This window comes from Callospermophilus lateralis, chromosome 3, assembly GCF_048772815.1.
Source record: "Callospermophilus lateralis isolate mCalLat2 chromosome 3, mCalLat2.hap1, whole genome shotgun sequence".
NCBI lineage: Eukaryota > Metazoa > Chordata > Mammalia > Rodentia > Sciuridae > Callospermophilus > Callospermophilus lateralis.
The window spans coordinates 30,400,231-30,414,843 of NC_135307.1; the positions used below are offsets into that span (position 1 = coordinate 30,400,231).

Sequence of the window (14,613 nt, forward strand, 5' to 3'; positions counted from 1 at the left end):
CCAAAGGAATGAACAATTCAATGAAATAATATCAGAAAACTTTCCAAACATGAAAAATGAATTAGAAATCCAAGTTCAAGAAGCCTATAGAATGCCGAATGTACAAAATCACAACAGATCCACACCAAGAGACATTATAATAAAAGCACCCAACATACAGAATAAGGAGAGAATTTTAAAAGCCACGAGAGAAAGGAATCAGATTACATATAGGGGAAAATCAATTAGAATAATGGCAGATTTTTCATCACAGACCCTAAAAGCTAGAAGATCCTAGAACATATATCGGAGTCTGAAAGAAAATGGGTGCCAACCAAAAATCTTGTATCCAGCAAAATTAAGCTTTAGATTTGAAAATGAAATAAAAACCTTCCACGATAAACAAAAGTTAAAAGAATTTATAGCTAGAAAACCGGCACTACAAAACATCCTTGGCAAAATAATCCATGAAGAGGAAATGAAATACAACAATGAAAATCAGCAGAGGGAGGTAGTACACTAAAGGAAAACTAATCAAAGAGGAAAATCAAGTCAAGTTAAATAACAAAAATAAACAAATATGGCTGGAAATACAAACCATGTCTCAATAATAACCCTGAATGTTAATGGCTTAAACTTACCAATCAAAAGACATAGGCTAGCAGATTGGATTTAAAAAAAAAAAACTACAACAATATGCTGCCTCTAGGAGACTCATCTGATAGGAAAAGACATACACAGACTGAAGGTGAATGGTTGGGAAAAATCATACCACTCACAAGGACTGCAGAAGCAAGCACGGCTTTCCATCCTCATATCAAATAAAGTAAACTTCAAGCCAAGGTTAATCAAAAGGGATGAGGAAGGACACTACATACTGCTCAAGGGAACCATGCACCAACAAGACATAACAATCATAAATATATATGCCCCAAACAATCGTGCAGCTATGTTCATCAAACAAACTCTTCTCAAGTTCAAGAGTCAAACTGACCACAACACAATAATCTTTTTTTTTTAACTTTTTTTTTTTGAGAGAGAATTTTAATATTTATTTTTTAGTTTTCGGCGGACACAACATCTTTAGTATGTGGTGCTGAGGATCGAACCCGAACCGCACGCATGCCAGGCGAGCGCGCTACGGCTTGAGCCACATCCCCAGCCCCACAACACAATGATCTTGGGTGACTTCAACACCCCTCTCTCACCACTGGTTAGATCTTCCAAACAAAAGTTGAATAAAGAAACTATAGAACTCAATAATACAATCAATAACTTAGACTTAACTGACATGTATAGAATATTTCAACTGCATCAAGTGGATACACTTTCTTCTCAGCAGCACATGGATCCTTCTTTAAAATAGACTGTCGGAATCCAGCTCTGGCAGGGGGTCTCAGGAGATGAACAGATGGTGAGGAGTCGGCAAAAGGTGGCGGAGAAACAACACAGACACAAGAGTGAAGGTGTTGAATCTTATCCTTTACTTGTGAAGTTAATCATATATACTTTTCATTTTGGCAGGCTCACAGTATTTTGTGGTTACAAAACAGGAATCATTATTCAAAGAAACAAAATTTTACATAGCTACAATTAGATAAGAAGAATGTATCTTGGCTTATGCATAAGCAGGCATTTTTACTTTCAGTTTGCGTTTTGCTTTGAGCTGTTTCCACTTAGTTAGCTTTTAATAATAGTTAGAAATGTCCCAGACTATTGGCTTATACCTTGACTATTCTTTCTTGACTTACTGACTAGAACTGGCACTGCGGTTATGGCAAGTGGTTAACTTGAAAAGAGAGGCTACTAATTTTAATCAAACAAGAGTAAGAGCATCAAACCATTGTGCTCAGGAACAAGAACAAGTTGCCCAGTACCAAGCACTAATCTGTCTTCTTAATATTAATTTTTCATCTCTAGATTTTAATTTAATTTCTCAAAAACTTCCTTGACTATTTTTCCTATAGGGGGTTTCTCATTAAACATTAACAATTTACGTTCCACAGCTGAATCATTGCATTTAGAGCAATCAGATTTATTCTTTTTTTTTTAAGAGAGAGAGAATTTTAATATTTATTTTTTAGTTATCAGCGGACACAACATCTTTGTTTGTATGCGGTGCTTAGGATCAAACCCGGGCCGCATGCCTGCCAGGCGAGCGCGCTACCGCTTGAACCACATCCCCAGCCCAGATTTATTCTTTATAAGTAGTTGCATTCATTGGGAAAGTCATGTTTTTTCCTTCATACTTAATGGTCATGAGAAGTCGCAACTATACTTATTAACAGGAATACAAAAACAAACCAGCCCATTCCCAGAAACATGCTGCGCTCCTCCAGAGGATGGACGCCTTGCGCCATCCACCTCAGTAGGGCCTTGCCTTTGCATGAGTCAGGGGAGGGGCGCAGCAATAGACCATATACTATACCACAAAGCAACTTTTAGCAAATACAAAAAAGTACAGATACTACCATGTATTTTATCAGATCATAATGGAATGGAATTGGAAACCAGCAACAAAATAAAAATAAAAATTTCTCTATCACCTGGAGACTAAGCAATATGCTATTGAATGAACAATGGGTTGCAGAAGACATCAAGGAAGAGATTAAAAAATTCTTAGAGGTAAATGAGAATATAGATACAACATATTGAAATCTCTGGGACACTGTGAAAGCAGTACTAAGAGGAAAGTTCATTGCATGGAGTTCATTCCTTAAAAGAAGAGAAAGTCAACAAATAAATGACCTTACATTACATCTCAAAGCCCTAGAAAAAGAAAATAAATCAACAGCAAAAGCAGTAGAAGATAAGAAATAATTAAAATTAGAGATGAAATCAATACAAAGGAAACAATTGAAAAAAAATGACAAAACAAAAGGTTGGTTCTTTGAAAAAATAAATAAAATTGACAGATCTTTAGCCATGCTAATGAAGAGAAGGTGAGAACTCAAATTACCAGCATACATGATGAAAAAGGTAATATCACAACAGACACTACAGAAATACAGAAGATAATTAGAAATTATCTTGAAGTCTTATACTCCAATAAAATAAGAAGACATTAAGGCATCACAGATTTCTTAAGTAATATGATTTGCCCAGATTGAATGAAGAAGATATACACAGTTTACACCAATATCAAGTGAGGAAATAGAAGACACCATCAGAAGCTTACCAACCAAGAAAAGCCCAGGACTGGGGTGGATACACAGCCAAGTTCTACAAGACCTTTAAAGAAGAACCAGTACCAATACCCTTCAATTTATTTCAGGAAATAGAAAAAGAGGCAGTACTTCCAAACTCATTCTATGAGACCAATATCACCCTGATCCCAAAACCAGGCAAAGACACATCAAAGAAAGAAAACTTTAGACCAATATCTCTAATGAACATAGATGCAAAAATTCTCAATAAAATTCTGGCAAATTGAATACAAAAACATATCAAAAAGATTGTGCACCATGATCAAGTGGGATTCATTCTAGGAATGCAAGGTTGGTTCAACATACGGAAATCAACAAATGTAATTCATCACATCGATAGACTTAAAGATAAGAATCATATGACCATCTCAGTAGATGCAGAGAAAGCATTTGATAAAATACAGCACCCCTTTATGTTCAAAACACTAGAAAAACTAGGGATAATAGAAACATATCTCAACATCATAAAGGCTATCTATGCTAAGCCTCAGGCCAACATCATTCTAAATGGAGAAAAACTGAAGGCATTCCCTCTAAAAACTGGAACAATACAGGGATGCCTTCTTTCACCACTTCTATTCAACATAGTTCTTGAAACACTGGCCAAAGCAATTAGACAGATGAAAGAAATTAAAGGGATATGAATAGGAAAAGAAGAACTTAAATTAGCACTATTTGCTGACGATATGATTCTGTACCTAGAAGACCCAACAATCTCCACCAGAAAACTTCTAGGACTAGTAAATGAATTCAGCGAAGTGGCAGGATATAAAATCAATACCCATAAATCAAAGATATATACATCAATGTCAAATGCTCTGAGAAGGAAATGAGGAAAACTACCCCATTCACAGTAACCTCGAAAAAAATAAGATACTTGGGAATCAACTTAATTAAAGAAGTGAAAGATCTGTACAATTAAAACTACAGAACCCTAAAGAGAGAAATCAAAAAAGACCTTAGAAGATGGGAAGCTCTAACTTGCTGTTGGATAGGCAGAATTCATATTATAAAAATGACCATACTACCAAAAGCACTATACAGATTTAATGCAATTCTGATCAAAATCCCAATGGCATTCCTCATAGAAATAGAAAAAGCAATCATGAAATTCATATGAATAGCTAAAGCAATCCTTAGCAGGAAGAGTGAAGCAGGTGGCATCACTATACCAGACCTTAAACTATACTTCAGAGCAATAGTAACAAAAACAGCATGGTATTGGCACCAAAACAGACTGGTAGTCCAATGGTACAGAATAGAGAACACAGAGACTAACCCACAAAATTACAATTGTCTTATATTAGACAATGGTGCCAAAAACATGCACTAGAAAGAAGATAGCATCTTCAACAAACGGTACTAGGAAAACTGGAAATCCTTATGCAACACAATGAAATTAAACCCCTATCTATCTCTCACCATGCACAAAACTTATCTCAAAATGGATCAAGGAGCTAAGAATTAAACCAGAGACTCTGCGTCTAATAGAAGAAAAAGTAGGCCCTAATCTTCATCATGTGGGATTAGGCCCCAACTACCTTAATAAGACTCCTATAGCACAAGAATTAAAATCAAAAATCAATAAATGGGATGGAATCAAACTAAAAAGTTTCTTCTCAGCAAAAGAAACAATCTGTGAAGTGAGCAGTTTTTTTTTTTTTTTTTTTTTTTTGGCCTGGGAGCAAATTTTTACCCCTCACACATCAGATAGAGCACTAATCTCTAGGGTATATAAAGAACTCAAAAAGCTAAGCATCAAAAAAAAGCAGATAGCCCAATTAACAAATGGGGCAAGGACCTGAACAGACACTTCTCAGAAGAGAATATACAATCAATCAACAAATATATGAAAAAATGCTCATCATCTCTAGCAATTAGAGAAATGCAAATCAAAATTACCCTAAGATATCATCTTACTCCAGTCAGAATGGCAGCTATTATGAAGACAAGCAATAATAAGTGTTGGCAAGGATGTGGGGAAAAAGGTACGCTCATACATTGCTGGTGGGACTGCAAATTGGTGCAGCCAATATGGAAAGCAGTATGGAGATTCCTTGGAAATCTGGGAATGGAACCATCATTTGACCCAGCTATCCCTCTCCTTGGATTATACCCAAAATACTTAAAAGCAGCATACTCCAGGGACCCAGCCACACCAATGTTTATAACAGCACAATTCACATAGCTAAACTGTGGAGCCAACCTAGATTCCCTTCATTGCATGAATGGATAAAAAAAAAAAAAATGTGGCATATATAGACAGTGGAATTTTACTCAGCAATAAAAGAGAATAAAATCATGGCATTTGCAGGTAAATGGATGGCATTGGAGAAGAAAATGCTAAGTGAAGTTAGCCAATCCCCAAAAAAATAAATGCTGAATGTTTTCTGTGATATAAGGAGGCAGACTCATAGTGAGGTAGGGAGGGGGAGTATGGAAGGAATAGATGAATTCTAGATAGGGAAGAGGGGTGGGAAGGGAAGGGAAGGGAGGGGCAGGGGATTAGCAAGGATGGTGGAAAGTAATGGACATCATTATCCAAAGTACATGTATGAAGACACAAATTGGGTGTCAACATATTTTATATACAAACAGATATGAAAAATTGTGATATATGTGTGTAATAAGAATTGTAATGTAAAAAAATAAAGTATATGTATAAAGACATGAATTGGCATGAACATACTTTACATACAAAGATGAAAAATTGTGCTCTATATGTGTAATAAGAATTGTAATGCACTCTGCTGTCGTGTATTGAAAAAAATAAAATGAATTTTTAAAAAAAGGAAAAAGTCTTATTTCCAGGTTTAATCCAATTTTAAACTTTAATTCTGCATCCATTTATCCATGATCTAAGGACTGCTTTATAAATTTTTGACATCTACTCAAATTTATATTTATTTAGAACTTTCTGATTTTGCCTTTCCCACAAGTCACCCTCCACCAAAAACCACTGAAAATCATGATCCATCATTCTTTAAAGAACCTCATATGAGGAGTTTATTAAACTGGGTTTGTTCAAATTTTAACTTATAATCACTACAAGAGAATTAAAAGTTTTAATATTTGTGTTTTAGTAAGCATGCTATAAGACATAAAACTTTTATCTGTCTGAAAAATAGGGCATTTGCTTCTAACCTGTCTTTTAGGAGACATTGAGAAGGAGATGAGTAAAAGAAAAAGAGGGCTTTTGAGTTCTTCAGGTCTATAAACTTAACATATTTGAAGATCATTTTTAAGGTCCTCTTTCTCTTAATTTTCTTGAGTTGAAACAGATAAGACAGTTGTTGGTTCATCAGTGACTCCTGGCAACACTGCCTCATCCCCATCCTCTCCCACTTCTCCCACTTTGGATGCCACTGCCTCGCTGGAGATGAACAATCCTCATGCCATCCCACGCCGGCATGCACCAATTGAACAGCTTGCTCGCCAAGGCTCTTTCCGAGGATTTCCTGCTCTAAGCCAGAAGATGTCACCCTTTAAACGCCAACTATCCCTTCGCATCAATGAGTTGCCTTCCACTATGCAGAGGAAGACTGATTTCCCCATAAAAAATGCAGGTAAGTAGAATACATCTGACTCACTGGGCACTGTAGCACTGAAGTATTATCATCACTTCTAGTGGCAACACAAATCCCATTAAACTCACCATTCCTCTCTCTCTGAAGCTGGTTGATGGTTGTATCTTGTGTTGTTTCCATGGGAGAAAACTCAGATCCTTGGAGGGATCATTAATTTCTCTTCAACAAAGATGACAGTGCCATGGTTTCTGCTCACAAGGCCAGAAATTGTCCTGATGTAAATGCACTACCTCTCAGTTGACCTGTTTCCAGACATCAAGGGTTTCAAATTTCTATTCATATTCTGCCACTTGGGACGCAGGAAAGAATTAATGAAAGAGGCTTTAGAAACATACAGTTAAATAGCACAACCAGCAGATACACCAGAAGAAATGGTATATTCTTTGTCCTTGTGACTGGTTGGCTGCATAGGAAGGAAACTCTAAACAAGCCCCTTGTATGAATCTAAGATCTTTTGTTCCTCAGAGACAGTAGGCTTGCTCACATTTGTCCATTACCTTTCAAAACTGCCACACAGGCCTTTGTGTGGGCTCTGTTCAGTTGAGCCAGCTCCTAAGCTCTAGCCTCATCATATGATCCAGAATTAAAGTATTAGATCTGGTCAGTTCTTTTATTGGGCTCTATTTTACATCCCTCTGAGGTCTAGCAAACTGTTGCTATGTGTGAAGCAATCTGTATCAATATGCATTCTCACTGATAAAACAAGTACAGAGTTAAATAAATTAACAGATAAAACTAGGCCTAAAGAACAGCTGGAGACTGGATAATCACCAACAGTCTTTTAAACTTTTTAAATGCCTTTAAAAACTGAAACTCCAGTTGTTTCAAGTATCTCATTTCAGTATACAGGTGAGGAACAAAAACTATTATTCTTCTCACAGATGAGCAAAAATTTAGCACTTATAAATAATTAGCTTCCTCAGTGATATAAAAGTATTGTAGAGTCAATATTAAGAACAAGTTTCTAGAGTCTTCCACTTCAGTTCACTTATTCTTGTTATCATAGTTCATATATTTGGTATTAGTAGTTTTGGAGAAAAGTGAAAGTGATGACATTGTAGTTTATTACAGAGAAATGCACTGAGCAACCACTGGTGCTCTAGACTCTACCCCATATTTCTGATAAAATTACTTAGTAGCTTCAAAACTTTCAAGTTTTGAAGCTTGGGCACTGGTTGGAAGGCAAACAGGTCACAGGCATCTCTCAGAAAGATCCATCTAGCAGAACTCTTGACACAAAAGGAGAATACCAAATTCCTGACAGTGTTATGAGAGGAAATAAAGAAGTTTGAGGATTTACAAGGAAAGAAGATGTACCATAGTACCTGAACTGTTGACATTCTACACCTTCCCATCTGAAAAGCCACTGAAATGGTGGTCACCAAATTTTTTTGGTGCTTTTGTAGCCCTTCACTCAGTTAATTGAGCCTTTTCCTTCCATAATAAGAGATAAAATATAAAATGTCAGCTTGTATCATACTTTCATATTTCAGGAGTATCCCATTTTTCTGTCTGGAACCATTTTATGTTTGCTTTGCAGTGCCAGAGGTAGAAGGAGAGGCAGAGAGCATCAGCTCCCTGTGCTCACAGATCACCAATGCCTTCAGCACACCCTCTGAGGACCCCTTCTCTTCCGCCCCAATGACCAAACCAGTGACAGTAGTGGCACCACAGTCTCCTGCCTTCCAAGGTTGGTGCCATCTGACCTGCTCAGTTGTTCTTTTAAAAACTAGTCATTTTGGTAGCTGCTCACTAACTATAAGTTGCATCCTGAGCTTTCCCGGAGATAGTCAGACCCATTGTCAATTCCCCTAATTGACAGTTTGTGCTTTGTTCCCCTTCCTATTTCCTAAGATGTCTGTGTTTCTCATTATGCATGTATGTACCCACCTTTCACCCACTTCTGTTAGGAGCTTCTGTAACTGGTTTATTTGCTACTTTACTGTTAAGGGTCAGAGTATTCTAGTTTTCAAGAAGCAGTAGTCATGGGGACTGGTTTTAGCATTATCCTTTTTTAATGCAGTGGTCTCAACCAGGAGCAGTTTTGCCTCCTTGGAGAAAATTTGGCATTCATTATGTGGGGACATTTTTGGGTTTCCAAGTTAGGGAGAAGGTGTAATTTTATTGACATCTGGGTAGACTGCCAAACACCCTCAATGCACAGAATAGCATCTGTAACAAAGAATTATCTGTCCCAAGATGTCAGTAGTGCCAAGGTCAAGAAGACCTGGACTCACCTAGTCTCTACCTGTCACAGAGGCTTATAAAGAAAAAGGTACTTCTTTTGGCTTTCTGACTATGTCACATTCTTTAATACGTGCCTAAACTTTGCCTTTGTGACATTGAAGAGACTACAAGATTTTTTTCAGAGATACTGGAGAGTTTGCCCTGGAGATAATAGTACCCTGTGAGAAGAAGCTACTATTCACTTTGACTCTGAGAGTCAGAGTCGGTCTCTCTCTCTCTCTCTCTCAAAAATAAACCTTTATAGTCATGTACTTTTCATGTCTCCAATTAGCTTTTCATCTCATCTAACAAACATAATACTAATGATTATTAATAGACCCAATGTATTTGTATTGAGCACTTAACACAGTTCACATTGTGATAAGTACTCGTGCATTATCTCATTTAATTCCCTCAACAGCCCTTTGTGATGGACATCACAGATAAGAAAAATGAGGCTCAGGAGGTTAATTGCACAAATCATACAACCAGAATTTAAATTCAGATCTTCTGAATATAGTACCCATTATGTTCTACTGATCTTGCATGTTTACAAGGCACTGGGTATACAGAATCTAATGGGACATAGTCCTTTCCCTGCTCCCAGACTATAGGTGAGATTTTTTTTTTTTTTTAGACACACTCTGGGTAAATAATATCAACACCACAAGCATGGTTGCCCAGTTCTAAAGAGGGAGTGTTTTTGTTGAAGGCAGGGGAAGATGCTTGCCTATCTGCTTCATATTAAATATGATAGAGCAAGCTGGGATAAGAAGTAGAAACTGATGTGTAATTATCTGGAGTAAAAGAAAGAAGGATTAAGAGATTTTAATAAAAGGATATGAGGAAAGAATAATAGACACTTTGAGATATTGTGAACATTAGGAGGAAAATCTTTAAAAAGGAGAGAGATGTATAAAATTAATTCTGTAGCAAATTACAAATTTCGTAAGCAAATAAAAAGGGGACAAGTTTGATTTCTCATCTGTTACATGGAAATAAAATAGTAGTGCCCCCTTATTCCTGGTTCCACTTTTTTTAAATATTTTTTTAGTTGTAGATGGACACAATACCTTTATTATTTTATTAATTTATGTGGTTCTGAGGATCGAACCCAGTGCCCCACGCTTGCAAAGTAAGCACGCTACCACTGAGCCACAACCCCAGCCCCTGGTTCCACTTTTCAAGGGTTCAGTTACCCTTGGTCAACTATTATCTCAAAATATTAAATAGAAAAATTCCAGAAATAAACTTTTTTTTTTTTTTTTTTGGTGGGGGTGATTGAACCCAAGGGTGCTTAACCACTGAGCCACATCCCCAGCCCTTTTTTATTTTTTGAGACAGGGTGTTGCTAAGTTGCTGAGACTGGCTTTGAATTTACAGTCCTCCTGCCTCAGCCTCCAGAGCTGCTGGCATTACAGGCATGAGCCATCGTACCCAGCTCAAATAATTTTTATTATATTCTATTGTTATTAATTTCTCACTATGCCTAAACTTTATGATAGGTATGTATGTCTAGGAGAAAACAGTATACGTAAGATTTGGTATTATCTGGGGTTTTAGGCATCTGTGGAATGTCAGGGAACTTATCCCCAGCAGTACTGTGCCATCCTTATGGGGGCTTTGAAAGAATTAAATAAGATGATGCACATAAAATACTTAGTCTGGTGCCCAATACATAATAAGAAATCACTATATTGTACCCATTATTATAGTTGTTATTGGCATAATTTGACCTTTGGGAAAAATGTAAAAAAAAAAAGGAAGTGCTTTTATCTACTTTATTAAGCCAAAGGCTAAAGTTCTATCTGGAATAATTAGGGGGTTTTTGCTGCTCACAAGAGCAGCTCTATTCAACTTAATATGTGGGGATAAATACTAGAGATTGAACCTATAGCACTCTACCACTGATCTCTATCCCCAACCCTTTTTATTTTGAGACAAAGTTTTGCTGAATTGTCGAGGCTGGTCTCCATTTTTTGATCCTCCTGCCTTAACCTCCAGAGTCACTGGGATATTGACATTCACCACTGCACCCAGCTAATCAGCAATTGTTTTTATAGGTTTAATTTTTCCCCTCCTCATGCATATGTTTTCCCAAAACAAACCGTTGACTTTATCAGTACAACCATTTTAATTACAACCTCTAATCCTTCTTTGCCAAAAGGTATGTGTATCCACTGCAAGATGGCATGGTTATTCCAACATCAACTATTCCATCTTATCTGTCCCACCAATATTGTTCCCTGGCCTGACTGACCCAGCTCCATGGGATCCCTCGTACACCCTGCATGAATTAACTCCATTGATGTTGTCTGCTCCCATTATAGCTAATGGCACTGACTCAGCCTTCCATGTGCTTGCTGCTAAGCCAGTCCATACTGCTCTAGCACCCGTAGCAATGCCTGTGCGTGAAACCAACCCTTGGGCCCATGCCCCTGATGCTGCTAACAAGGAAATTGCAGCCATTCATCCGGGTAAGGTGGCCACAGATGGTGGTGAGGATTCTGGGATCAGATAAGTGACCCTGGTTCTAATGTCTGCCAGTTACCTAATGGGATCTAAGAAAAAAAATCCTTTTAGGAAAAGTGTGTTCCCTTGTGGAAATAAATCATTATTAAGAAAGAATAGTGATGGTGAGAAACAAGAGAGATTACAGCAATAGAGAGCAGAGCCACCCTTATGGCTTTTATAGATTCCTGAGCCCAGTCCCCAGAGAATCTATCATAGTACTTGGCAATATGCAGACATGCCTATAAGAAGAGGGGATCCTGCCTCCTGCAATGGTAGACATACAAAAAGTACTACATTAAGCATCATTTTCCTTTTCTTTTTTGTGTTTTCCTGTAATGAATAGTCATTAACTATAACTGAGGTTTTAGGCATAAAACCAAACTATAAACTATAAAACAACAAAAAAAAAAAAACTTAAATAGAAAGAATCTTTCACCAGAAAAACAACATATGGCTGGAAACCAGGCAGGGGCCAGCTAATTATGGCCAAGTCACTGGTTATTTTCTTTTTGCCCTATTAGAGCAAAGAAGGATCCCTCAAGCCCTGTAGAACATGCTCCTGCTAGTTTCTGTACCTTGGATGAACCATGACAGCAAAGTAGGGTTCCCAATCCCAGCCAGCTGCCTTGGCTCAGTGTATTTGAGCTATATCTAAACAGCTTCTCAACATGGCTGACAGCAAATGGTCTGACAGGTTCTCTTTGTCCTACCACAAAATCTCTTCAGCTGGTAATAACTTTCCTCCCATCTGCCAGAACCACAGAGTGTCCCACTTGGGGGACTTGTGCCACATGTTAGGGTCCTTCAAATAACCAAGATTATAATGTGAGGAAAGAGGCCAGTAACTCTTCTTTTGTCTGCATCTTGCTCATTCCAGGGACTGAGTGGGGTCAATCTTCTGGTGCTGCATCTCCAGGTCTCTTCCATGGTGGTCACAGACGCACTCCCTCTGAGGCTGACCGCTGGTTAGAAGAAGTGTCGAAGAGTGTCCGAGCCCAGCAGCCCCAGGTCTCAGCTGCCCCTTTGCAGCCAGTTCTCCAGCCTCCTCCACCCACTGCCATTTCCCAGCCAGCACCGCCTTTCCAAGGGAATGCATTCCTCACCTCTCAGCCTGTGCCAGTTGGTGTGGTCCCACCCCTGCAGCCAACCTTTGTCCCTGCCCAGTCCTATCCTGTGGCCAACGGGATGTCCTATCCGGCCCCTAATGTGCCTGTGGTGGGCATCACTCCCTCCCAGATGGTAGCCAATGTGTTTGGCACTGCAGGCCATCCTCAGGCCAGTCATCCCCATCCATCTCCCAGCCTGGTCAAGCAACAGACATTCCCACAGTATGAGACAAGCAGTGCTACCACCAGTCCCTTCTTTAAGCCTCCTGCTCAGCACCTCAACGGTTCTGCAGCTTTCAATGGTGTAGACGATGGCAGGTTGGCCTCAGGAGACAAGCACACAGAGGTTCCTGCAGGCACCTGCCCAGTGGATCCTTTTGAAGCCCAGTGGGCTGCATTAGAAAGCAAATCCAAGCAGCGTACTAATCCCTCCCCTACCAACCCATTTTCCAGTGACTTACAGAAGACATTTGAAATTGAACTTTAAGCAATCTCTCTGGCTTATGTGTCTTGTCTGTACCTAGGTAAAAGCAGGGGGTGGAGGTCAAAGGAGCAAAGAGACTTTGTATTCCTGATCAGTATACGTTTCACTAATCCCAAAGGTCCCAAGGAACAAGTCCAGGCAGTGAGGGGTGATTTTGAAAGAAGTGAAGAAAGCCATTCCTAGCAAAGATTGTCTTGCAGCTAAGCTAAAGAAGTCAAGAAAATGTTGCGCTCTCTAAACCCTCTTCCCTTGCCCCCTTACAATCTCTGACAATAGAAAGGCAGAAGTACCTGAACAGGAATCTGTATTCAAAGCACATTTACTGGAATAAAAGCAAAACAATCTCCCTTTACTTTTCAGGCCATTCCCCTGCCTCCTCTCAGTCAGTACTGACCTGTCTTAAAGATCAAGAAGAGTGGTCTGTGCTCAGGCTGGGAAGAGAGGCAGAGGATGCTGCCAGAATTCCTGGGAGGGCACATCAGCAGCTGCCCAGCAGAGCTCTATTTTGGGGGTAATGTTGAGCTTCCATTTTGAGTAACAGAATAAATATTATAAATATATATCAAAAAAGCCAAAATCTTTATTTTTATGCCTTTAGAATATTTTAAATAGTTCTCAATATTAAAAAATTGTATGAGTTGTAAGTAATCTTGCCAAAAGTAAAAAGGGTTAGTTGTAAGAAATTGTATATAAGATTGATTTATCATTGATGCCTATTGAAGTAAAAAGAGGAAGGGTTGGAAGTTGCAGACAGGATCCCTAGCTTGTTCGCTATTGTTCATTGTAAGTACCACATCGCATCAACAATCATGCTTATGACCAATACATTCACTAGATTGTAGTTTAAAGAAAATGAAAGCAGTATTGTCCTGGTTTTAAACCTCTGTTAAAATTCTAATGTCATTATTTTAATGGAATCAATCTAAATATGTTTTAGAAAATGTGTATTTTATATATTGTTGCAATTTCCTTATGTTAATTCTTTACTCTTAACACTAAGGTGACAATGACATAATCATCCATAGAAGGGAACACAGGTTTCTGTGTTGGTTTGTGATGTGGGTCTTGGTGGGTTTTGTCCTTTAAATTTTGTTCCCACAAGTTTTGTGGGGATGGGGATTCTGGTTTTATTAGCTTTGTGTATGTGCTCCCCCCTCCCCACCTCCTTTGGTGAGCAGATCATCCCATTGTCAGTTGCAGCCACTTGACCTCGGGTAACAACATGAGATCCATCTCATTTTTACTTTTGAACGTTGGCCTTACAATCAAATGTAAGTTATATATATATACATATATATATATATATATTTGTACTGATGAGAATTTATAATCTGCTTTAACAAAATAAATGTTCGTGGTAGAAGCTTTTGTCCATGAAGGAATGTTTTTATTTTCCATTTGTTTGCAAATGAGTTTGCTTTTCATTTTCTTCGGTGTTATTGTCTCTCCACTTTGCTGTTTCTGCAGATTCCTAGTTTAGTAGCCACAGATCTTTTATTGTGACTAATGTA

At 38.3% G+C, this 14,613-nt stretch overlaps 1 protein-coding gene across 12 annotated transcripts in view; it reads left to right on the forward strand.

Moving 5' to 3' along the window:
* The window catches only part of Numb (NUMB endocytic adaptor protein), a 161,709-nt gene extending 147,248 nt beyond the window's left edge, over positions 1 to 14,461 (forward strand). For 10 of the 12 annotated variants that reach the window (XM_076849905.1, XM_076849916.1, XM_076849908.1 and 7 more), the window contains 3 exons: positions 6,458 to 6,751; positions 8,313 to 8,462; positions 12,390 to 14,461. In XM_076849905.1, coding sequence (XP_076706020.1) covers positions 6,458 to 6,751; positions 8,313 to 8,462; positions 12,390 to 13,105 — 1,160 coding nt within the window. In that variant the 3' untranslated portion in view covers positions 13,106 to 14,461. Of the gene's footprint in view, positions 1 to 6,457; positions 6,752 to 8,312; positions 8,463 to 11,328; positions 11,476 to 12,389 lie in introns of all 12 variants that reach the window. The other 2 variants (XM_076849918.1, XM_076849915.1) reach the window with 2 other exon arrangements.
* Positions 14,462 to 14,613: the final 152 nt, after the last annotated feature.